This window comes from Sapajus apella, unplaced genomic scaffold, assembly GCF_009761245.1.
Source record: "Sapajus apella isolate SASKATOON/1434 unplaced genomic scaffold, GSC_monkey_1.0 scaffold68, whole genome shotgun sequence".
NCBI lineage: Eukaryota > Metazoa > Chordata > Mammalia > Primates > Cebidae > Sapajus > Sapajus apella.
The window spans coordinates 3,295,252-3,320,291 of record NW_022437008.1 but is presented as its reverse complement, the minus strand read 5'-3'; the positions used below and the strand labels follow the sequence as shown (position 1 = coordinate 3,320,291).

Here is a 25,040-nt window from a genome sequence, read left to right as displayed (position 1 = left end):
ATAAAGGAAGGGAATGCTACATTTCTGTTAGAGGGTAGAAAACATAAAAATGTAACTTTTCATCATCCAACTTCAAAGATGGCCTGGAGGTCTGTGGGCTCAGGTTAAGATTGCTGCATGTCCAGCTCTGATTTATGTAGGTCTTGCCCGATGCCTAGTCATGTGCTAGGTACAGGAGATAAATCAAGGGTGTGAGCCCCAGGGGATGGAGGGAGCTCGTGATTGAAGGAGGGAGTCATGGATGTAGCTGGAACAGGGAGGGCAGAAATGAGAATGTGAGGGGGAAAGGCTGGGCTGGAAAGCCTGGACTTGCCCCCATGGGTCTGCCTCCCTGCTCAGGAGAAGGAGATGGAGAAACAGAGGCTCCTGTACCAGCAAGCGCGGCTGCACACCCGGGGGGCAGCCGAGATGGTGCTGCAGATGATCAGTGCCTGCAAAGGTGCTCCTCACATGTGCATTGGGCTCTTCCGAGTGCATTCATCCTGTCCTCACTCTTCCTAGCTCACCTGTTTCCTGTGAACCCATTTGCCGCCCCTCCATGCCTGTGGTTTGCATGCACACCCCAGCCCTTGCAGCTTCCCCTGGCATACCTGCCTTGCAATTTCTTACTCATCCTTCAGTTGTAGTCACCCCTGCATCCACTCCTTTGCACACTCTTCCATCCCCTTATCTCACATCCCCTGGGATGGCTGTTTTCTGGTGGCTGGAACATGCTGCCTTCCAACTGGGTGGACCATATTTTGTCTCCCACTCCCTCTAGGAGAGACAGGTGCCATGGTGTCCTCTACCCTGAAGCTGGGCATCTCCATCCTCAATGGAGGCAATGCTGAAGTGCAGCAGGTAACAGAGGCAAAGGGACTTGGGAGGAAGGCAAAGAGAGATGGGAGGTTCCTGTGTGACTCCCAGTTTCCTCCTCCCCTGCCTCCCCCTCTTCAGAAAATGCTGGATTATCTGAAGGACAAGAAGGAAGTTGGCTTCTTCCAGAGTATCCAGGCACTGATGCAAACGTGCAGGTAGGTTCGAGTATGCCTCTTCTTTTTAAGTTCTGTTTGGTGCCTCTGCCACCCCACTCCTGGTACCATTTCTGGTTCTAATTCTGCTCTTTTGGCCCAGGAAAAGAAACTCACTCAGAATTGCTCAAATAACAGGGAATTTATTATAAGAATTAATGTAGAACAATAGGGAGGCAAAATGTCATAGGTTTAAGAATGAGTTGCATTATGGCTTCCAGACAGTGGAACCAAAAACTTGTTTAGAATTCAGGGGGAACTTGGCAGCAGGAGATTTGGGAGCTCTCTGTTGACCCCTATTAATATGCCTCCACTGTTGTCTGCCTGTATTGGCCTCTTGCTGCTGGCTGCCTTTTCCTACCCTCTGCAGCTTTTTGCTGATGGGTGGTTTCTGTTCATTATTTCAGCTTGCACAGGGTTCATCCTGGCCTACATTACGTCCTAGCTTCTGCCAACTCTTTGTTTCCTCTTGATTTCAGCACATACATGGTTTACTGTGGCTCTCCAGCCCCCCATAGTGGGGAGCTGTCAGACCCTGGAAGAGAGGAGGGCAGAGGCTTCATCACATCCCCCCTGTCTTTCCTTTCTTTTCCTCAGCGTCCTGGATCTCAATGCCTTTGAGAGACAGAACAAGGCTGAGGGGCTGGGCATGGTCAACGAGGATGGCACTGGTGAGGCCCTCCCTTGGGCTTCCCTCTCCCCGGGACATCTTCCTTCGGGATTCCTGCTGCCCTACCCCCACCTGCCATTACCCAGAGCTCCCCTCCTCCAAGACACCGGTTCCCAAGGGCTCCCTCGGGCTCCTCCCCCTGTAGTGGTCCCCCAGTCTCACTCCCTCCATCCGCCCAGGATCTCCCTCCCCATGCCCACCACCTCCTCCCATGACCAGAAGTCATTCTGACTTGTGTTCTTGCCCATCACCACATGGACCCAACCCTCCACCTGCCCCAAATGTCACGCCCTGGTTGCTGTTCTCTTATTAATGTCCCTAATCCAGGTTAATCACGTCTCCTCTTTGCCGTGTTGTGGTGTGTCTAACCTTTCCACCCCGATCCTTGCTCCTGCCTTTCCACCTGTACCTCTTCATCTCTGTCTCTCTCCCTCTCCACCTTCTTTCATTCCCTCTGCTTTTATCCTCATTTCCTACCCTCTTTCCTGCTAATCCACTTCCTTCTGTCTCCTTATCACTCTGCCTTTCTCTCTGTGGGTTGTTCCTCTCTCTGTGTGTCTGTGTCTTTCTGTGTCTTTGTCCCTGACTGTCATTGTGTGTGTTTGCGGTCTCTGTCTTCCTCTCTCTTTTTCTCTCTTTTCTCCTGCTTCCTCCTCCCATCCTGTTGGCTGCCCCAGTCATCAATCGCCAGAACGGTAATTCCCCCAGCCCACCCCCGTGCTGTGCTGCTGCCACCCACCCCTCCTAACCCCCGGCCACCCCTCCACCTGGGGGCTGAGGATCTGGGATGTGGAGGGGAGGGAGGGACCCTTCGGCAGGTGCACCTAGCCAGTGCAAAGCCTGGAGATCAGGAGTCTGGGGAATACGATTCTGGTCCCAGATCAGCCACTGAGAATACATGGGCCTGTGAACCAGCCTCTTACCTTCCCTAAGCTTCACTTTCCCCATGTGTAAAACAGAAGCTAGAGAACACTGCAAAGGTCTCTTTCCAGCTGGATATTGTTAGACTTCCAGACCCAGATTCGCAGTCCCGGTGTGGAGTAATCCCCACTCCCACCTACTCTGCTGTCTGCGCTCCGACCTCAGATTGGTCGGTCAGTGGTTCCCATCCACCAACAGAATTGGTTGCCTCTGGCATCCACTCTGATTGGTGTGCGCCTGCCTCCTCCGCGCCTGCCTCCTCTGCGCCTGCTCTGGTTGGCCCATTTACAGTCTAGCCTCCTCTCCTACTGCTCTCCATGATTGGCTTCATTCAGATGTCCGTTTTGATTGGCCTTTGTTTACACTCCTTCCCTTTGCTACTCCTGGATTGGCTGCTTTCAAGGCATCTGGGCCAATTGGCTGGCTTTCAATCCCCATCCCTTATCCCAGCCCAATCTCTCCCTGCCCAGAGCCTTTGTGTGAAAGTGACCTGACCCAAACCCCCATAATCCATTAACCTCCATGGCCTGGAGGGGGGCTGAGGGCGTTACCAGCTGCCTGAGTGTCTGCTAGGTCAGCAGACATTCCCAGATGTAACACAAGTTGTGACATCAGAGGGCACTGATGTAGAAAGACACTTGAGGCCTCAGCTTCATGACTCAGGGCCCCTTGGGTCTCCATCTGCTGATGTCATGGACTCTGAGGTCAAGACCGCCTGGCGTCATGGATGCCCATGGCCCTCACAGTGTCTTCGAAGTGGCGGCTGCTCCTCCCAGCACCCCCATGCTTTGTGCATGCATGTGCAGTGTGCATGGGCCTTGTGCATGTGTGTGCTGTGTCTTGGCGCATCTGACCCCTCCTGGGCCCTTCCCCCTCCCTTCCACCCAGGAGAGAAGGTCATGGCGGATGATGAATTCACACAAGACCTGTTCCGATTCCTACAATTGCTCTGTGAGGGACACAATAATGGTGAGGAGGAGGGGTGTGGGGTGGAGGGGAAGCCGAGGTTTGGGGCTGGTACAGAAGGGTTGCCTGAGTTAGTCTCCAACCCCCCTCCTCCCCCATCAATGATGACCACTCTCCAGCCAGTGTCAATCCACCTAGCTTTCAAAATCTCTTTGGAGGTCTGGCGCAGTGACTCACACCTGTAATCCCAGCACTTTGGGAGGCCTAGGCGGGTGGATTTCCTGAGGCCAGGAGTTTCAGACCAGCTTGGCCAACACGGTGAAACCCTGTCTCTACTAAAAACACACAAAAATAGTAGGGCATGGTGGCACACGCCTGTAATCCCAGCTACTCAGAAGGCTGAGGCAGGAGAATCACTTGAACCCGGGAGGCAGAGGTTGCAGTTAGCGGAGATCGAGCCATTGCACTCCAGCCTGGGCAACAAGAGTGAACCTACGTCTCAAAGAAAAAACAAAAAAAAACCTCTGGAATTTCTGGAATCTAGCCACTTTGCTTCCCCTTCATCTCCTCTGGCCAGTCCAATTCCCCAAAATCAACCTGCCAAAAACCAATTTGGCCAAAAATCAATTTGCCCAAATGGATAATTTGTCACACGCCATTTTCCCACAGGCATTCTGCAGTGGCTGCCAAAGTTCAATACATGTGATGGATTTCTGTACTTTAGGGCCAGAAAAGACCTAAAGGAAAAAACTGCCTGGCAGTTTTTTATAAAAATAAATCGAATAGATTTATTTTTAAATCTATTGTTTGTTTTGCTTATAAAATCTTTGCAGAGGGAAGATCTGTACGAAGGCCTACAGATTCTTTCCTATCTTAAGCAAGAGTTTTGTCTTTTGTTGTGGTTCAGCCAATTTAACAAGATTGAGGATGACAGCGAATTAATTACACGACATCAGTGACGGGGAACACAGCCTGATGCAGCAAACCTAGTTTACAACTTTACAGAACAGTCAAAATTCTGCACAACAAACTTTCTACCCAGTGCCATTTCCTATAACAAACGTACAGTCTTGAGATTGTGGTTATAACCCTTAGCAGATTATTAGGAAACCACAGACTACCCGGAAATTAACTTGCATGACAAGAATTGGAGTAATTAGAACTCTAACTTCCATAGAACCTTCACCCACTTGGTTAATGCTCATTAAGTAATTGATTTGTAAATATCTTTAATCTTTGTTCTTTTACTTTCAACAAAGGATAAAGCATGATCCCTTTGTCTTGAATTTTCAAAAGCTCTTGTGTCCACAACCAGCTTTCAAGGGTTTGTTAAATATCTTTGTGCCATGGGATTAAGATTTTCTTTTTCCTTTTTTTTTTTTTTTTTTTAAAGACAAGGTCTCACTCTGTTGCCCAGACTGGAGTACAGTGGCGTGATCACAGCTCACTGCAACCTCTGCCTCCCGGTTCAAGTTATCTACACCTCAGCCTCCCGAGTACATGGGTCTACAGGCATGCATCACCATGTGTGGCTGAGTTTTTTATTTTTTGTGGAGACGAGATCTCACTATGTTGCCTAGGCGGTCTCAAACTCCTGGATTCAAGCAATCCTCTTGCCTTGGCCTCCTAAAATGCTGGAATTACAGGTGTGAGCCACCATACCCAGCCGGGACTAAGATTTTCATTCTTTAATGTTAACTAAGATGGAATCAGCCTTTGGGTTTAAAATGAATTTTGTTCCTCGAGAATGTGTTTAGAAAATGAGAATGTTGTGAGCAGGAGGCTTGCTGTCTCCCAACAAATTTGCATCCCAGTCCTCTGCCTAAATTCATGGCCCAATCAAATAGAAATTAGAAATACCTTTTACATCTCAGGGGCCTTGCATGTCTTGAGGAGTCAGTGCTATTCAAAGCAGACAAAAGATTTGTCTCTTGCCAATTTGCACGTCTATAACAGGTGTTTTCAGTTGGCAGAATTTTTTTTACAGGAGCTGTGTATCTTTTATTTTTGCATATAGTCCAATTTAACACAAAGGAGTTAGACAGCAGGGTTGATGGGAAAGCCTGTACCTTTGCTTATAAAATGTTGAATATTTGAGTACGCTTTGTCTATATCATGAAACCAGGCAAAATGGGCCTTCCATTGAGCCAACCTGATAGAGTGATTGTGAACTGACTGTAAAAGTTAGGGGGAGCCGGGTGTGATGGCTCCCATCTGTAATCCCAGCACTTTCAGAGGCTGGGCAGGTGGATCACAAGGTCCAGAATTCGAGACCAGCCTGGCCAAGATGGTGAAACCCCATCTCTACCAAAAATGAAAAATTGGCCTGGCACAGTAGCAGGTGCTTATAATCGCAGCCACTTGGGAGGCTGAGGCAGGAGAATCGCTTGAACCAGAAGGCAGAGATTGCAATGAGCCAAGATCATGACAGTGCCAGACTCCATTTCAAAAAAAAAAAAAAATGTGCCTTGGCACAGCGGTTCACACCTGTCATCCCAGCACTTTGAGAGGCAGAAGCAGGCAGATCACGAGGTCAGGAGATCGAGACCGTCCTGGCCAACATGGTGAAACCTGGTCTCTACGAAAAATAAAAAATTAGCTGGGCGTCGTGGCACGTGCCTGTAATCCGAGCTACTCAGGAGGCTGAGGCAGGTGACTTGCTTGAACCCAAGAGGCAGAGGTTGCAGTGAGCTGAGATTGTGCCACTGCACTCCAGTCTGGGCGACAGAGCAAGATTCCCTCTCAAAAAACAGAAAGGGGAAAAGAAAAACTGGGGGCGAATATACTTTCAGGGGCTGTAAAAACCTTCCTGTGCTGTGCAACATGATGCTATAAACATTTAAAAAGACTTGACTGGGCACTGTGGCTCATGCCTGTAATCCCAGCACTTTAGGAGGCTGAGGCAGGAGGATCGCTTGAGCCCAGGAGTGCACGACAAGCCTGGGCAACATAGGGAGAACACGTCTCTCTCAAAAAAAATCATAGAATACAATAAACCTCCAATCATGTACTACAGTATAATAAACTCCAACTACCCGTCACTCAGCTTTAACAGTTTGCTGCCATAGAACAATGTTTTTTAAATAGTGGGAACCAGCCCATCAGATGTGCATGAATCAGTTTCACACAGAGGTTATCATCGTAATGGTACACTGGCATGCCTGGCTAGCTTTAAAAGATCCTGAGGCCCAGGTTTCGCCTCTAGAGGCTCTGGTTTAATTGATCTGGGGTTGGGCCCGAGCACTGGGATTTTTATAAGCCTCCTGTTTGTTCTCATGTGCAGTCAAGGTTGAGAGGATGAGAACCACAAATTTCTTCTTTCGTAGTTAACTAGAGCAGTACAGGATGGAAAAGAACAGAATGCATGGCACAGAGCAAGGCAGTGTGAAACTTCTGTTTCGGGAGTCCGCGAATACCATTTCAGATTGAACACATGTATCAGGTCTCAATGTAAAAAGGATTTCCTACAGTAGATTGCAGTCAGAAAAGACTGAAAAATTAGCGCACAAGAATGGAAACTTCACAAGGGCAGAGGCTGGACCCACGGCTCATACCTGTAATCCTGGCGCTATGGGAGGTTGAGGTGGGAGGCTTGCTTGAGGTCAGGAGTTCGAGGCCAGCCTGGGCTGGTCTCAACAAAAAGTTGTAAAACTTGGCCGGATGTGGTGGCTCACACCTATAGTCCCAGCCTCCCAGGAGGCTGAGTTGGGAGGATCACCTGAACCCAGGAGGTGATGGCTACAGCAAGCTATGATCATAGCACAGTACTCCAACCTAGGCAACAGAGGGAGACTTTGTCAAAAAAAAAAAAAAAATCCCCCACAAGCCCAGGAACTGTTTTCTTTCACAACTAAATCTCCAGAGACTGCAATACTGCATGACACATAGTAAGAACTCAATAAATGTAGCAAAGAATATGTGACAATCTTAATCTCATTAGTATTTAGTATACACTCGATAAAATATGTTGAATAAATGAATGAATGACCAATCCTTATGTTCCCTGGCCTTTAGTAGATGCTAAATAAATATTCATTGGCTAAATGCTTGAATATTCCCGGCACATAGTAGGCATTCTATGAAATTGTTTGGAAACAAATGGGGGACTGAATCTCTATTTCTCCCTGTTACACAGTTGGTGCTTAATACACATTTGTTAGAAAAAAACGAGTGAATAAATGACCCTCCACCACATTTGACACATAGTAGGCCCTCAATATTTTTATTTTTTAATTTTGTTTTTTGAGACAAAGTTACACTCTTGTTGCCCAAGCTAGAGTGCAGTGGCACGATCTCGGCTCACTGCAACCTCCGCCTCCCAAGTTCAAGCAATTCTCCTGCCTCAGCCTCCCAAGTAGCTGGGATTACAGGTGCCCACCACCACGCCTGGCTGGTTTTGTGGTTTATTTAGTAGAGACAGGGTTTCACCATGTCAGCCAGGCTGGTCTTGAACTCCTGACCTCGGGTGATCTACCCACCTTGGCCTCCCATCATGCCTGGGATTACAGGCATGAGCCACCACGCCTGGCCAGTATTTTTAGATAAATGAATAAATGATCATCCATCTTTCTCTGACACATAGTAAGTACTTGATAGTCATTAAACAAATTGATGATTATATGCCTTCTGGCATACGATAGGTACTCAACACATGAGTATTGCATAAATGAATAAATGACCCACTGTTCATCTCACCTAGCACATGGGAGGTGCTGAATGAGTGACTTCATCTCCCCAGATTTTCAGAACTACCTACGGACACAGACAGGGAACACAACCACTATTAACATCATCATCTGCACGGTGGACTACCTCCTGCGGCTGCAGGTGAGGACGTGAGACGGTTCAGGTGTGACTTGGGTCGGGGCTGCCAGACCATGGTCGCCCCCAGCACCCCCTCACCCCCTGCCTGCCCCCCCAGGAATCCATCAGCGACTTCTACTGGTACTACTCAGGCAAGGACGTCATTGAAGAGCAGGGCAAGAGGAACTTCTCCAAAGCCATGTCGGTGGCTAAGCAGGTGTTCAACAGCCTCACCGAGTACATCCAGGTGGGGCGCGCCCCTCGGAGGGAGTGGGAGGGGCGGGGGTCCCGCATCGCCATCCCTGATCCCTTCTCAGGGATTCCCTTCCCGCTCACACGGCCCTCTGCCCCCCAGGGCCCCTGCACCGGGAACCAGCAGAGCCTGGCGCACAGCCGTCTATGGGACGCGGTGGTGGGATTCCTGCACGTGTTCGCCCACATGATGATGAAGCTCGCTCAGGTTCGAGCCCCTCTGGTCTCCATCCACCTGTTCCCGGGCGTCCCCCAAGTGGTCTGTTTGCAAGTCTTGCCCCATTGGTCAGTTCGTCACCCAAATGCTCTTGGCATGTTCCAGACTGTTTCCCTCCCAGTGGCCAAATCCATCCTCCTCCTGGATTGGCTCTCTGCCTTACCCCGCCTCCTCCTCTGCCCCCCTTATCGGCTGGTTTTCCATCTAGGCTTGTCATTGATCTGACATTTGGGCCCCTCCCCAATGGTCAGAGCTCCTCTATGATTGGTTAGTGTTTTTCTCTCTGATGAGGTCATCTCAGATGTGGACAGTCCTTCGGGTAGGATGGGGCTGGCTTCTAGATTAGAGCCTGGGGCTGAGGAGGTGTTTTGCTTCTTTATCTTGCCTGCGGCAGATGACACCCATATCAGGCATTCATGATGTAAGGTCCCTGTTGAGCCCTATCTCCTATTTCCATAATCCTTGTGTTCCTCTTTCCCTCACCCCTTTGCAGCCTTGCCAGTGTCTCACAAACTCTTAATCCATTTGCTCTGCTTCTGTCTGGTAACCATATTCAAAGCTGCCATATACTGTTGCGCAGGTTGTGCACTGCACAAAGGCACAATCTCTGAGGGCATCCACATCCCACAAATCATAACGATATTGGTGTGTTCATTGCAATAGTTTAGTTTTCCAGCAGATGGCAGTAAAGTATCCAGCATACTATAACTTCCCAACAGGACGAGTTTTAGGGGGTGCCTTTTTTTCTAATTTGCCCAAAGGTGCCCCAAGGACTGACAGAAACCCTAACTGGTGTCATCTGACTTTTTAAAAGGAGTTGAACTTAGAATGCAATTCCTCCGTGTCACAGCCGCTAAAGTTGTGCTGTTGGCATCATCCTAAAATTCTAGAGAGTGTTGGTATCATCGTGTAGAATTCCAAATCCTACAGGACTAATTCATCCGCCACTATCTAGTCTAGGTTGCAAAAGCTAGAAATCCAATGCAAAGCGGTGGTTTAGGATTAAGAAAAATAAAAATAAAGAATTTATCAGTTCGTATCAGAGATCCAGGGCATAGAGTGGTATCAGCAGAACTGTCTCCTCTTTGACTGCATTTGCAAGCGGGCTCTCTCCCTGGGCTGGAAAAAAACGGTGCCTCAGGCTCCTATCCACCCCACTTCTTAACAGCCCCAGAAGGAAAAGAACTCCTCTTTCCTTAGAGCTCTAAGAAAAAACCGTGAGATTCTCTTTGACTGGCCTTTTGGGTCACATGTCCCTCCCTGAGCCAATCACCATAGCCTTGGGAAAGAAAGCTGTGATTGGCCGGCCTGGTCATAAACCCACCTATAGAACCAGGAGGTTTGCTCCATAGGCTTTGACTGTGGGATGGGAGATTCCACAGACGAAAAGTGAGGGATTATTCGTAGAGGAGGGGGAGGGCTGGGCGTGGTGGCTCACGCCTGTAATCCCGACACTTTGGGAGGCCGAGGTGGGCGGGTCACGAGACCAGCCTGGCCAATATGGTGAAACTCCCTCTCTATTTAAAAAAACAAACAAAGAAACAACAAAAAAAAATTAGCTGGGTGTGGTGGTGCGAGCCTGTAGTCCCAGCCACTCGGGAGGCTGAGGCAGAAGAATCGCTTCCCAGGCGGTGGAGGTTGCAGTGAGCCCAAATTGCGCCACTGCACTCCAGCCTGGGCGACAGAGCAAGATTCCATCTAAAAAAAAAAAAGAAAGAAAAGAAATTACCGCTTTGTGAGCCAAAAGTGATCCAATGTTGGCAATTTTATGTGACTCAACCTAACATAGATGGGGCCGTGAGCCAACACCTTGTGTGGGAGGTTTCTATGGGTCCTATACCATGGCCCCAGGTTCCCCCAGACAGCTTACCAGAAAGCACACGCTGCCTCCCCAGCCTTCCTGCTGAGTTCGGAGGCCCACTCTTGCCATCACACATCATAGCCAACATGCATCTGTCAAGCCCACCATAGGCCAGGCCGTGCTGGGCTCACATCCCTCCCCAGGCCTGGGTCTCTGTTCCCAGCGTTTCTCTCTGTCTCTTGTCTCTCTGGCCCACATGTCTGCACCGCAAGCCTCCCAGTCCTCCTTGTCGGCCAGCCACTTCCCCCTACCCATCAGCTATTGGGCCCTTCCCCCAAGTGCCAACCCCACCCCACAATCTTGTCTCTCTGTCCCTCCCCTGCTTCCGAGGAACATGTCTGGACTCAGGTCCCCTCGGAGGTAAGAGGGAAGAAAACAGGGGTTTAGGCCCTGCTGGGTAGGTGAGGAGGGGCAGAAGCAACAGAGGTGGGGGAGGCGTCTGCAGAGACCAGCCATCACCGAGCTGGGGCATGGGGTCTCTAGGACTCAAGCCAGATCGAGCTGCTGAAGGAGCTGCTGGATCTGCAGAAGGACATGGTGGTGATGCTGCTGTCGCTACTGGAAGGTAAGCACCCCGGGTTGAGGGGGAGGGGACAGTAAAAAGGTTCGGAAAAGCCTGAGAATGGCCCTCTGAGACCCGGGAGACCCTAACCCTCAGCCCCACCTGATGTCATGTCAAGATCCATGGGTTGATGAAGAAGCCACAGTAGGGCAGACGCAGTGGCTCACACCTGTAATCCCAGCACTTTGGGAGGCTGAGGCGGGAGGGTCACCTGAGGTCAGGAGTTTGAGACCAGCCTGACCAACATGGATAAACCCCATCTCTACTAAAAATATAAAATTTAGCTGGGCGTGGTGGTGGGTGCCTGTAATCTCAGCTACTGGGGAGGCTGAGGCAGGAGAATTGCTTGAACCCGGGAGGTGGAGATTACAGTGAGCTGAGATCGTGTCATTGCACTCCAGCCTGGGCAACAAAAGCAAAACTCCATCTCAAAAAAAAAAAAAAAAATCAGAAGATTCCCCTTAAACATCAAGATTTCCAGCTTTTCTTGGAAAACTTTAAGCTTCAGTGACCCTGAGTCCATATTCTCCCTAGCAAAAATTAGCTGGATTAGATTAAATAACTTAATCATATCAATGTCCTGGGCTGGGCGCAGTGGCTCACACTCGTAATCTCAGCACTTTGGGAGGCCAAGGCAGGCAGATGATCACAAGGTCAGGAGATCAAGATCATCCTGGCTAATACAGTGAAACCCAGTCTCTACTAAAAATACAAAAAGAAAATAGCCAGGCTTGGTGGTTTGAGCCTGTAATCCCAGCTACTCAGAGGGCTGAGGTGGGAGAATCGCTTGAACCCAGGAGGCTGAGGAATTACAAGCACGTGCCACCAAACCCAGCTAGTTTTTGTATTTTTAGTAGAGATGGGGTTTCACCGTGTTGGCCAGGCTGGTCTCAAACTCCTGGCCTCAAGTGATCCACCCGCCTCAGTCTCCTGAAGTGCTGAGATTACAGGTGTGAGCCACCATGCCTGGCCTGTCATCGTTATCTTTACTGGGGAGGTAGGCAAGGGCAGTATCAGCCAGGTTGGCACAGAAGGCTGACACAGGTCAGAAAGGGATTGATTGGCAGGAGGCTGCGGCTAGCCAGGGACACTCCGCCAGCGCTGGTGGCTCCTGGGCTGGAAAGCGAGGCAAGCCCAGTGGGGCCGCAGAAGGGAGTGTCCGACGGCCACACTGACCTGGGACTGCCTGCAGGGAACGTGGTGAACGGCATGATCGCCCGGCAGATGGTGGACATGCTGGTGGAATCCTCGTCTAACGTGGAGATGATCCTCAAGTTCTTTGACATGTTCCTGAAACTCAAGGACATTGTGGGTTCTGAAGCCTTCCAGGACTACGTCACAGATCCCCGTGGCCTCATCTCCAAGAAGGATTTCCAGAAGGTGGGTGCGGGGCACCATGTGGGTTGCCAAGGGCCAGCCATACCCTTCCGGCTGCCTGCCTCAGGCAAGAGACATCTCTACGAGCCTCTCACTCTTAATTGTAAAATGAGGATAAAGCAGTCTTGGGTTATATGCATTCTGTTTTATTTTATTTTAGCGGCGAGGGCTCTCTCTGTTGCCCAGGCTGGAGTGCAATGGCGTGATCACAGCTCACTGCAGCCTTGACTCCCAGGGCTTAAGCGATCCTCCCACCTCAGCCTCCTGAGTAGCTGGGACTACAGGTGTGTGACATCACGCCTGGCTAATTTTTAAATTTATTTTTCGTAGAGATGTAATCTCACTACATTGCCCAGGCTGGCTGGTCTTGAATCTTGGGATCCAGCAATTCTCCTACTTCAGCCTCCCAAAGTGCTGGGATTATAAACATGAGCCATCTCACTCAGCCCCTTGGGTTATCTTGAGGATGAAACGCATTAACACAAATGAGAACTATTATTACTCTTATCTGTATCAGTGGTCACAACGTTATCATTGTTGTAAATAGGCATCAGTTATTCCATCGATAAACATTCACTGGCTTTATTCTCTTGTGTGGGGCTTGTGGTGACACTATCGACCCATCAATAACCAATTTTTGTATTTTTAGTAGAGACGGGGTTCCACCATGTTGGACAGGCTGGTCTTGACCTCCTGGCCTCAGATGATTCACCTGCCTTGGCCTCCCAAAGTGCTGAGATTACAGTGTGAGCCACCGTGCCCGGCCTTAGATCTTATTTGATAGATTAACAACACACAGTATTGGCCGGGCGCGGTGGCTCAAGCCTGTAATCCCAGCACTTTGGGTGGCCGAGGCGGGTGGATCACGAGGTCAGGAGATCGAGACCATCCTGGTCAACATGGTGAAACCCCGTCTCTACTAAAAATACAAAAAAAAAAACATTAGCTGGGCATGGTGGCGCGTGCCTGTAATCCCAGCTACTGAGGAGGTTGAGGCAGGAGAATTGCCTGAACCCAGGGGGCGGAGGTTGCAGTGAGCCGAGATCACGCCATTGCACTCCAGCCTGGGTAACAAGAGTGAAACTCCGTCTCAAAACAACACACAGTATTATTGGATCACAAATTCATTTTTAAAATATTTTGAGAGCTATTCAATACTTGTTTCCTCTGCTATGAATTCATTTTATACATTTAAAAACATGATACGAGGCTGGGTGCGGTGGCTGATGCCTGTAAACCCAGCACTTTGGGAGGCCAAGGCAGACCGATTATGAGGTCAAGAGATCAAGACCATCCTGGCTAACAGAGTAAAACCCTGTCTCTACTAAAAATACAAAAAGATTAGCAAGGCATGGTGGCACACGCCTGTTGTCCCAGCTACTCAGGAGGCTGAGGCAGGAGAATCCCTTGAACCCGGGAGGCGGAGGTTGCAGTGAGCCAGGATCCCGCCACTGCACTCCACTTGATAGAATGAGACTTCATCTCAAAACAAATTAAAAAACCCATGATCCTGATTAAGGTTTCACCAGATGCCAGAAGGGACTGTGGCACAGAAGCAGTTGTCTCAGAGACAGAAAGCCCGCACCTTCGTGGGTTTGTAGTCTGATGTGGGGGGCAGTCACTAACTAGACCATTCCAAGTCTAAATAATGAAGCCGCTAGGAGAGATGTGATGGAACTTCCTTTTTCAGAAACCCGCTCATCCTCCTCGATCCACCTCTCCCATCCTAACTCTTCCGTCTTTTCTTAATGCAGCCCTGGACAAGTCACTGTCTTCCCTAAGCCTCAGTTTCCTCCTTTGTAAAATGGGGTTAGAATAATCACATTAACCATTAACTAATGGCAGAGTGCGGTGGCTCATGCCTATAATCCCAGCCATTTGGGAGGCCGAGGCAGGAGGATCGCTGGAGCCCAAGAGTTCAAGATCAGCCTGGGTTCTTGCAGCAAAAAAGCCTAAAGCAGAGTTTAAAAAAAAAAAAAAAAAAAAGAAATTGTAAAAAAAAAAAGATCAGCCTGAGACCCTGTATCTATAACAATAAAAATAAAACAATTAACTATTGTGAGGATGGGCAGTGTGGGCAGTACCTGGAATGTGGCGAGTGCTCCGGAGATATTGGCTGCTCTTATTACTGCCTGATCTTTACTGTCACCATTTTGCTAACTTTTTATTTTGAAATAACTCGGGTTTATAGAGAAGTTGCCAGAACAGCACATACAATTTCTGAATACCCTTCATGCACGTTGTCCCAGTGTTGACTATTTACTCCACCACGATTTCCCTTTACTTTTTTGTTTTCTTTTTTCTTTTTTTTTTTTTTGGAGTTGGCTAGGCTGGAATGCAGTGACATGATCTTGGCTCAGTGCAACCTCCGCCTCCTGGGTTCAAGTGATTCTCCTGCCTCAGCCTCCCGAGTAGTTTGGATTACAGGCACCCGCCACCACACCCAGCTAATTTTTTTTTTTTTTTTTAATATTTTTAGTAGAGATGGAATTTCACCAAGTTGGCCAGGCTGGTCTCGAACTCCTGGCCTCAAGTGATCAGACTGCCTCAGCCTCCCAAAGTGCTAGGATTAATAGCATGATCCACCTGGGCTGGCCAATTTCCCTTTACTTTTAAACACTTCAGTGTGTATCTCCCAAGAACAAATTCATTCTCTTACCTAACCACAGGACAATTATGCAAATCAGGAAATTAACATTGACACAATGCTGCTATCTAATCCCAGAGGGTATTCAATTGCCCTTGTTGGAGAAATTTCTTTTGTCAATGTATTTTCTTTGCCAACCCAGAACCAGGGATCACATTTAGGTATTCTGTCAGTTCCTCCTTCAGTCTGGAATTGCGCCTGAGTCTGTCTTTATCTTTCCTGACACGTTTGAAGAACAGAGGCAAGCTGTTTTGTAAAATGTCATTCAGTATGGGCTTGTCTTGAGTTTTCTTCATTATTAGACTAGGGCTATGCCTCTTTTGCAGGAATATCAGAGAAGTAATGTGTCCTCACATTACTTCTCAGGAGGCACATGGGGTTTCTTCCCATTACTGTTTATTTACTTATGTATTTGTTTTTAGAGTCAGGGTCTCGCTCTATTGCCCAGCTGCAGTGCAGTGGAACAGTCCTAGCTCACGGCAGCCTTGACCTGGGGCTCAAGCAATCCTCCTCCTTCAGCCTCCCAAAGTGCTGGGACTACAGGTGTGAGTCACTGCCCCTGGCTAACTGCACTCATTACTGTTGTTGTTAACTTGGGTGGCTTGGCTAACATGGTGTTCATCAGGGACTCCACGATGAAGTTACTGTCCTTCCCTTTGCAACCACCAGTAAGTGTCTTGTGAGGACATAGTTTGAGGCTATGTAAATACCCTGCTCACTCTAGGTCAGCATCCATTCATGACTCTTCTCTGAAACAATTTTTCCTCTAACAGCTGACAAGTGGTGGTTTTCTAATTTCACCATATGCTTTACCATCATTAGGCACTGTAATGAGTTTACTGTAAGAAAGAGTTTTCCTTCTTGTCCATTTCATTTACTCGTTCATTTATATCAGTGTGGACTCATGGCTTCTTATTCTATGGGTTGCAGCCATTACTGGCCATCTGCACTTAGGTAAACTCAGGGTTCCCTGAGTGAAAAAGTGTCCCTTGCCTCCCAGTTGTCCCCCAAGAGCCTCCCTGTGTCTCTACCAATGCCTTGCAAGTGTCTTCTGCCCTTGATCACACCGTTCTCACCTCCCACCCCTTCCCTGATTCATGACTTGCCGAAACTCCTCTGACCAAGATCATCAGTGACCTCTTTACCTCCGACTCTCCCTTCTGGCTTGCCATCTTGGCAGCCTTTGTCACTGTCGGGTCGGCCTTTTCCTTTTCCTCCCCAACTCTGAGGGGCAATGCCTGCTTCCCTGAGCCTGAGCCTCACATCCCTGGGACCCTGCCTCCCACCCAGTCCCTCGTAGCCTCTTACCTGTCACTGTGCCTGAGCCCTCCACCTTCGTGAAGAGCTAATAGTTATCGTATCCTTACTCTGTACCCTGTGTATAAATGAATTAGCTCATTTAGTCCTTACAGCAACCCCACATGGTAAGGACTGTGTTTTTGTTTTGTTTTGCTTTTTTGAGACAGGGTCTTGCCCTGTCTTCCTGGCTGGAGTGCAGCGTGTGATCACGACCCACGGTAGCCTCTGCATCCCAGACACAGGTGGTCCTCCTCCCTTAGCTGTCAAGTAACTGGGACTCCCAGGTGTGTGCCACCACACCTGGCTAATTTTTTTTTTTTTTTTTTAGACTCGGGGTTTCACATGGTGCCCTAGCTAGTCTTGAACTCCAGGACTGAAGCAATCCACCCACCTCAGGCCCCCAAAGTGCTGGGATTACTAGCATGAGCCACTGTGCCCAGCAGGACTACTTTTTATTCCCATTTTATGGATGTGGAAACTGAGGCACAGGGAGAGGAACTGACATGCTCAGGGTCACCTAGCTAATAAGTGACAAAGCTGGGGTTAGACCTCAGGCAGTCTGGCCCCAGAGTACACTGCCTCCAGATTCATCCGTTAATCTGGTCTAATCAATAGTCAGTGACCACTGCCTGGGAGCTGGGCCCTGGCTGGGAGTCTCAGCCCTATTCTTGAGCCTGGGAGGTTTAGGGAGAGAGTCTGGGGTGGCTACAAGAAAAGCAAAAAGCATTTGCTGGCGCTACAGTGCACGTGATTCATAACTGAAGATGAGTAATGCTCTCTCCTGACCGGGACTGCACAGATCACAGGGTTTAATGTCACTGCCTGACATTTTACAGCTCAACATCTTTTACACACAGTTACAATCTGCAACTGGGAAAAGTGCAGTCATTTTATTTTTTGAATATAGAATTATTCACGATTTTAAAAATCAAAATATGGGCTGGGCGCGGTGGCTCATGCCTGTAATCCTAACACTTTGGGAGGCGGAGGCAGCAGATCACTTGAGGTCAGGAGTTCAAGACCAACCTGGCCAACAGTGTGAATACCCCATCTCTACTAAAAATATAAGAATTAGCTGAGCGTGGTGGTGGGTGCCTGTAATCCCAGCTACTCAGGAAGCTGAGGCAGGAGAATCGCTTGAGCCTGGGAGGCAGAGGTTGCAGTGAGCCCAGATTGCACCACTGCACTCCGGTTGGGCGACAGAGTATGACTCCAACTCAAAAAAAAAAGTCTAAATATAGCTAGGTTCTGTGGCTCACACCTGTAATTTCAGCACTTTAGAAGGCCAAGGTAGGAGGATTGCTTGAGGCCAGGAGTTCAAGACCAGCCTGGACAACACAGCAAGACCCTATCACTACAAAAAAATCAAAAAATTAGCTGGATGTGAAGGTGTGCACCTGTGGACCCAGCTCCTCAGGAGGCTGAGCTGGGAGGCTCCTTTGAGCCCAGAAGGCCAAGGCTATAGTGAGCCATGACTATGCCATGTAGCACAGTCTACCATGTGGGGAAGCCCTTTCCTTAGCTTCTTTTGTAGCCTTCCAGCATTTTTTTTTTTTTTTTTGAGATGGAGTTTCGCTCTTGTTACCCAGGCTGGAGTGCAATGGCGCGATCTCGGCTCACCGCAACCTCCGCCTCCTGGGTTCAGGCAATTCTCCTGCCTCAGCCTCCTGAGTAGCTGGGATTACAGGCACGCGCCACCACGCCCAGCTAATTTTTTTTGTATTTTTTTAGTAGAGACGGGGTTTCACCACGTTGACCAGGATGGTCTCGATCTCTTGACCTCGTGACCCACCCGCCTCGGCCTCCCAAAGTGCTGGGATTACAGGCTTGAGCCACCGCGCCCGGCCTAATTTTGTATTTTTAGTAAAGACAGGGTGTCTCCATATTGGTCAGGCTGGTGTCACACTTCTGACCTCAGGTGATCCGCCCACCTCAGCCACCCAAAGTGCTGGGATTACAGGTGTAAGCCACCGCGCCGGCCCCTTCCATCATTTTTTTTTCTTTTTTTTCACCAAAGGCACTACACTGGACCTTCCATCATTTTTTAAATGTAAAAACAAACAGATATTCTTGTTTTTCTTATTTTGTATATAGTAGAGATAATATCACTGGTCTGTATTATTTAACAACATATCCTGGAGACATAGGATATGTCTCATTCTTTTTTACAGGTGTCCAATATTCCACTCTGTGTGTACATTACAGTTTATTTGCTATTCCTTGTTGATGGACACTGGCTTTATTCCCAATGCAGTCAGGCCTGCCATGGATAGTTGTACAAGTTGTGCACTGCACAAAGGTGTCATTTATAGCACAGACATTTTACGTTTGTACATGTATTACTGCAGAATTCCAGAAGATGGAAGGAAACGTGCTGAGGAAGGCTGTGGTATTTGGGCCTAGAGCAATGCTGGCTATAACAATTACTCTTGTTATACAACATTCTGTACCTCATGTGTGGTTCATCTCAGAGGATAAATTTCCCGAAGTGGGATAGGCAGGTTAAAGGGTAAACGCATTTGTCATTTGGACAGACACTGCCCTCCATTTTTCTTTCTCATGAATAACACATGAATGTGCCTGTCTCCCCACAGCCTCACCACCAGACCACACTGACAGATCTTTGGATTTTTGCCAATCTGATAGGTGGAAAAATGGTATTGCAGTGTAGTTTCAATTTTTTTTTTTTTTTTTTTGAGACAGAGTCTTGCTCTATTGCCCAAAGTGGAGGTCAGTGGTGTGATCTTGGCTCACTGCAACCTCTGCCTCATGAGTTGAAGTGATTCTCATGCCTCAGCCTCCCAAGTAGCTGGGATTACAGGCATGTGCCACTATGCCTAGCTCATTTTTGTATTTTTAGTAGAGATGGGGTTTTGCCATGTTGGTCAGGCTGGTCTCAAACTCCTGAGCTCAAGTGATCTGCCCGCCTCAGCCTCCCAAAGTGCTGGGATTCCAGGTGTGAGTCCCCACGCCCAGCCTGCAGTGTAGTTTTAATTTACATTTCTCATATTATGTGTGCAGTTAAGCAGCCTTTTGTGTCATATCTTTTGTATTACTTGTTCTGTGAACTTACCATATCCTTGGTTTATTTCCATTAGGATGTTAGCATTTTTCTTCTTAATTTCTAGAGGCACTTTATATATTAGGCTGATAGAACTTTGTGATAAGAGTTCCCTATTTTTTCCTTTTTTTTTTTTTTTTTTTTTGAGACAGAGTCTCGCTCTGTCATGCAGGCTGGAGTGCAATGGCGCAATCTCGGCTCACTGCAACCTCCACCTCTCAGGTTCAGGCCATTCTTCCTGCCTCAGCCTCCCAAGTAGCTGGGATTACAGGTGCCCACCACCATGCCTGGGTCATTTTTGTACTTTTAGTAAAGACAGCGTTTCACCATGTTTGCTAGGCTGGTCTCGAACTCCTGACCTCAGGTGGTCCGCTCTCCTCGGCCTCCCAAAGTGCTGGGATTACAGGCATGAGCCACTGCACCCGGCCAAGAGTTGACTACTTTTTCTAGTTCATCGTTTGTCTTTTGACTTGTCTTACAGTACTATTTTGGCCATGCAGACAATTTTATTTTTATGTATAAAATAATTTTAAATATTTTATTAATTTTTAACTATAGCCTGGGCAACATAGCAAGAGATCATCTCTACAAAAACTTAAAAAATTAGCCAGGTGTGGTACATGCTTGTAGTCCCAGCTATTTGGGAGGCTGAGGCTGGAGGATCACTTGAGCCAGGGAGGTGGAGGCTGCAGTGAGTCATAATCCTGCCACTGTTCTGCAGCCTAGGGGACAGAATGAGACCGTGACTTAAAAATTTTTCAACTAAATAGATAATATGAACTTAACAGGAATCTATATCTCTTGCAAAAAAACAAAATACAGCTGGGTGAGGTGGCTCAGGCCTGTAATCCCAGCACTTTGGGAGGCCGAGGTGGGCGGATCATGAGGTCAGGAGTTTGAGATCCGCCTGGCTACTATGGTGAAACCCCGTCTCTACTAAAAAAATTACAAAATTAGCCAGGCGTGGTGGCGTGCGCCTGTAGTCCCAGCTACTCGGGAGGCTCAGGCAGGAGAATTGCTTGAATCCAGGAGGTGGAGGTTGCAGTGAGTCGAGATTACGCCACTGCACTGTAGCCTGGGCAACAGAGTAAGACTCCATCTGAAATAAAAAGAAAAAACAACTTAGAACTACTGTTGAGGTCACCTTTTGTCCCAATCCCCAATCCTGTTCTCTTCTCACCTCTCCAAAGGCTATGATCTTTGGTATATATCTCTCCAAATGTTTTTTTATCATTGTTGTTGTTGTTTTGAAATGGAGTCTTGCTCTGTCCCCCAGGCTGGGGTGCAGGGGCATGTCTGGGCTCACTGCAACCTCCGCCTCCCAGGTTCAAGCAATTCTCCTGCCTCAGCCTCCCAAGTAGCTGGGATTACAGGCGCCTGGCACCATGCCTGGCTAATTTTTTGTATGTTTAGTAGAGACAGGGTTTCACCATGTTGACCAGGCTGGTCTTGAATTCCTGACCTCAGGAGATCCGCTCACCTCGGCCTCCCAAAGTCCAGATGTTTTTTTCCCTGCATTTCCATTCATATGAAAATTTGCATTTAAAAAATGTAGCATTGTGGCCAGGCTCAGTGGCTCTTGCTTGTAATCCCAGAACTTTGGGAGGCCAAGGTGAGTGGATCACGTGAGGTCAGGAGTTCGAGACCAGCTTATTCAACATGGTGAAACCCCATTTCTACTACAAAATACAAAAATTAGCTGGGCATGGTGGTGTGCGTCTGTAATACCAGCTACTCCGGAGGCTGAGGCAGGAGAATCGCTTGAACCCAGGAGGCAGAGGTTGCAGTGGGCTGAGATTGCACCAGTGCACTCCAGCCTGGGTGACAGAACGAAATTCTATCCCCGCCCGCCCCCCCAAAAAAAAGTAGCATTGTTTTATAATTTCCCAAGGTCTTCATGGTTGGCAGAGTTCATGACAGTTTACAAAGCACATCTTCACTGATGAAGTATTTTGTAGATTTCAAAACATAAACTATAGTTTGGAAAGTGCTTTCTGGTGTTGGAAACCACATTTTATTTATTTATTTAAATTTTTAATTATATTAACAGAGATGAGGTCTCCCTGTGTTGCCCAGGCTGGTCTTGAACCCCTGGGTTCAAGGGATCGTCCTGCCTCGGCATCCCAAAGTGCTGGGATTACAGGCATGAGCCACCCCACCCAGCTGAAACCACATTTTAGGCTACTGATTTATTCCTAGTCAGTCAACAGTCTTGAGGTTATTCTTTATTATTTTCCTATCCGCAAATATTTTTTAATCTGTCTCTTAACTAAAACACTCTCTTTTTCAAACGTCTTTATTGAAATAGAATGTACATACGTAAAGTCCACCTATTTAAAATGTACAGTTCAGCGATTTATAGTGTGTTCACAGAATTGTGAAGCCATCACTGCAATCTAATTGTAGAACATTTTAATCGTCCCGCAAAGGAACCCCATACCCGTCAGCAGTCACTTCCCATTTCCCCCACCCCAGCCCCTGGGAACCACTGGTCTACTTTCTGCCTCTATAGATTTGCCTATTCTGAACACTGCATATAAATGGTGTCATAAAATATGGTCTTGGCCGGACACAGTGGCTCACACCTGTAATCTCAGCACTTTGGGAGGTCCAAGAGGGTGGATTGCTTAGCCCAGGTGTTCAAGAAAAGCCTGGGAAACATGGCAAAGCCCCGTCTCTACTAAAAATATAAAAAATTAGCTGAGTGTGGTGGCACATATCTGTAGTCCCAACTACTTGGGAGGCTGAGGGGGGAGGACCGAGGCTTTGAGGTTGCAGTGAGTCCTGAACACACCACCGCACTCCACTTCAACCTGGGCAACAGAGCAAGACCCTGTCTCAAAAAAAAAGTAGGATGAGGCCAGGCACGGTGGCTCACACCTGTAATCCCAAAACTTTGGGAGGCCAACGCGGGTGGATCACGAGGTCAGAAGTTTGAGACCAGCCTGGCCAAAATAGTGAAACCCTGTCTCTACTAAAAATACAAAAAAATTAGCCAGGCATAGTGGTGGGTGTCTGTAATCCCAGCTGCCTGGGAGGCTGAGGCAGGAGAATTGCTTGAACCCGGGAAGCGGAGGTTGCAGTGAGCCGAGATCACGCCACTGCACTCCAGCCTGGCAAGTGTGAGACTCTGTCTCAAAAAAAAAAAAAGGTAAGATGAAACACTACACATAATCTAGTACATTCAAGGTATTATTTCAACATGGAATCAATCTTTTTTTTTTTTTTGAGACAGAGTTTCACTCTTGTTACCCAGGCTGGAGTGCAATGGCGCGATCTCGGCTCACTGCAATCTCCGCTCCCGGGTTCAGGCAATTCTCCTGCCTCAACCTCCTGAGTAGCTGGGATTACAGGCACGCGCCACCATGCCCAGCTAATGTTTTGTATTTTTAGTAGAGACGGGGTTTCACCATGTTGACCAGGATGGTCTCGATCTCTTGACCTCGTGACCCACCCGCCTTGGCCTCCCACAGTGCTGGGATTACAGGCTTGAGCCACCGCGCCCGGCCTGGAATCAATCTTATTTATTTACTTATTTATTTTTAGAGTTGGGGTCTTGCCATGTTGCCCAGGCTGGTCTCAAACTCCTGTGCTCAAGCAATCCACCCTTCTCAGCCACCCAAAGTGCTGGGATTACAGGCATGCGCCACCATGCCCAGCTAATTTTTGTATTTTTATTTTATTTATTTATTTTTTGAGACAGAATTTCACTCTTATAGCTCAGGCTGGAATGCAGTGGTGCGATCTCGGCTCACAGCAAGCTCCCCTTCCCGGGTTCAAGTGATTCTCCTGCCTCAGCCTCCCAAGTAGCTGGGTCTTTGGGCATGCACCACCATGCCTGGCTAATTTTTGCATTTTTTCTAGGGATGGGGTTTCGCCATGTTGCCCAGGCTGCTCTCTGTCCCTCTTGTTCCCATTTTTCGGCCTTTCCATTTGCTATCCCCTTTGCCTGGGATACCATAACCTCTCTGATTCATATGGTATCTTTCAACTCTCAGCTTCACTGTCCCCTCCTGCAGAAGGCCTTCCTCCACCAGCTAGTTTACAGGACTCACCACAGCCTGCTCACTCCCACGCCCTTCAGACCACAGATTATAACATGCAATTACTTTGTGTATTTCGTTATTTGCATCTGCCCGTTCCCACTGGACTATCAGCTCCCACAGTGGGCTCTCTGTCTTGTTCACTGCTGTACCTTCAGGACTAGAGCAGTGCCTGACACACAGTAGGCACTTACACTCATTTGTCAAGTTAAGGAAGCATCATGAAAACTAAGAGGCTGGGCACGGTGGCTTATGCCTGGAATCCCAGCACTTTGGGAGGCTGAAGTGGGTGGATCACCTGAAGTCAGGAGTTCAAGACCAGCCTGACCAACATGGTGAAACCCCATCTCTAGTAAAAAATACAGAAATTAACCAGGCATGATGGTGGGTGCCTATAATCCCAGCTACTTGGGAGGCTGAGGCAGAATTACTTGAACCCAGGAGGTGGAGGTTACAGTGATCCAAGAGTGTGCCACTGCACTTCAGCCTGGGTGACGGAGGGAGATTCCATCTTTTCCTAAAAAAAAAAAAAAAAAAAAAAAAAGGAAAAAAATGAGACTATCACCATTTTTCCATCACTAATGAATGGCTATGTCTGGGCATTCAGCAGAAACAGCTGCTGGCATCTCAAAAGGAGGTGCCTCCTGGTGGAGGTAAACAGCCCCACATAGGAAGGTTCTGGCCAAAAAAACTCCTCACACCCAAACCTGAATCTGCTTGAACTTTTCCAACAGAGTCCCACTTAGCAGGAAACATAGGAGATAGAGGCACACAGGAAATGACACCATAAAAACGCATTAGGTCTAGACTATGGGAAACTCTTCAACTAGGACAGCACTATCCAATGAGAGACTTAGTGTGAAAAAAAAGTTGAACTGATCATTTTTTAGATTGATTATGGCCAGGTGCTGAATGAATGAATGAATGAAAGGGATGGGCAAAAGAATGATGACAAAGGGAGATCAGCAAATCACAAGAGCAGAGACTAGGAGTTAATGGAGGTGACAATGTCCCAGGTCCCTGTGGAGAGGTGGGCTTTTTAAATTTTTTCTTATTTTTCTTTTTTTTTTTTTTGAGAGAGGGTCTTACCCTTGTTGCCCAGGCTGGAGTGCAGTGGCACAATCTCAGCTCACCGCAACCTCTACCTCCCAGGTTCAAGCCATTCTCCTGTCTCAGCTTCAGAAGTAGCTGGGATGACAGGCACCTGCCACCATGCCCAGCTAATTTTTGTATTTTTAGTAGAGACATTTCACCGTGTTGTCCAGGCTGGTCTTGAACTCCTGACCTCGGGTGATTCACCTGCTTTGGCCTCCCAAAGTGCTGGGATTATGGGCGTGAGCCACTAGGCCCAGTCTGAGGTGGGTTTTTGAGACAGACACTATCACCCTGCTCATGATAGAGGGGGAGGCAG

The 25,040-nt window shown here is 48.1% G+C and overlaps 1 protein-coding gene across 3 annotated transcripts in view; it reads left to right on the top strand.

Moving 5' to 3' along the window:
- RYR1 (ryanodine receptor 1) overlaps positions 1 to 25,040 on the top strand; it is a 153,053-nt gene that overhangs the window by 102,687 nt on the left and 25,326 nt on the right. For all 3 annotated transcript variants that reach the window (XM_032248849.1, XM_032248848.1, XM_032248847.1), the window contains 11 exons: positions 340 to 439; positions 761 to 840; positions 937 to 1,013; positions 1,608 to 1,681; positions 2,358 to 2,375; positions 3,490 to 3,570; positions 8,246 to 8,334; positions 8,429 to 8,557; positions 8,666 to 8,770; positions 11,124 to 11,205; positions 12,395 to 12,582. In XM_032248849.1, the coding sequence (XP_032104740.1) occupies positions 340 to 439; positions 761 to 840; positions 937 to 1,013; positions 1,608 to 1,681; positions 2,358 to 2,375; positions 3,490 to 3,570; positions 8,246 to 8,334; positions 8,429 to 8,557; positions 8,666 to 8,770; positions 11,124 to 11,205; positions 12,395 to 12,582 (1,023 nt within the window). The remainder of the gene's footprint in view (positions 1 to 339; positions 440 to 760; positions 841 to 936; positions 1,014 to 1,607; positions 1,682 to 2,357; positions 2,376 to 3,489; positions 3,571 to 8,245; positions 8,335 to 8,428; positions 8,558 to 8,665; positions 8,771 to 11,123; positions 11,206 to 12,394; positions 12,583 to 25,040) is intronic.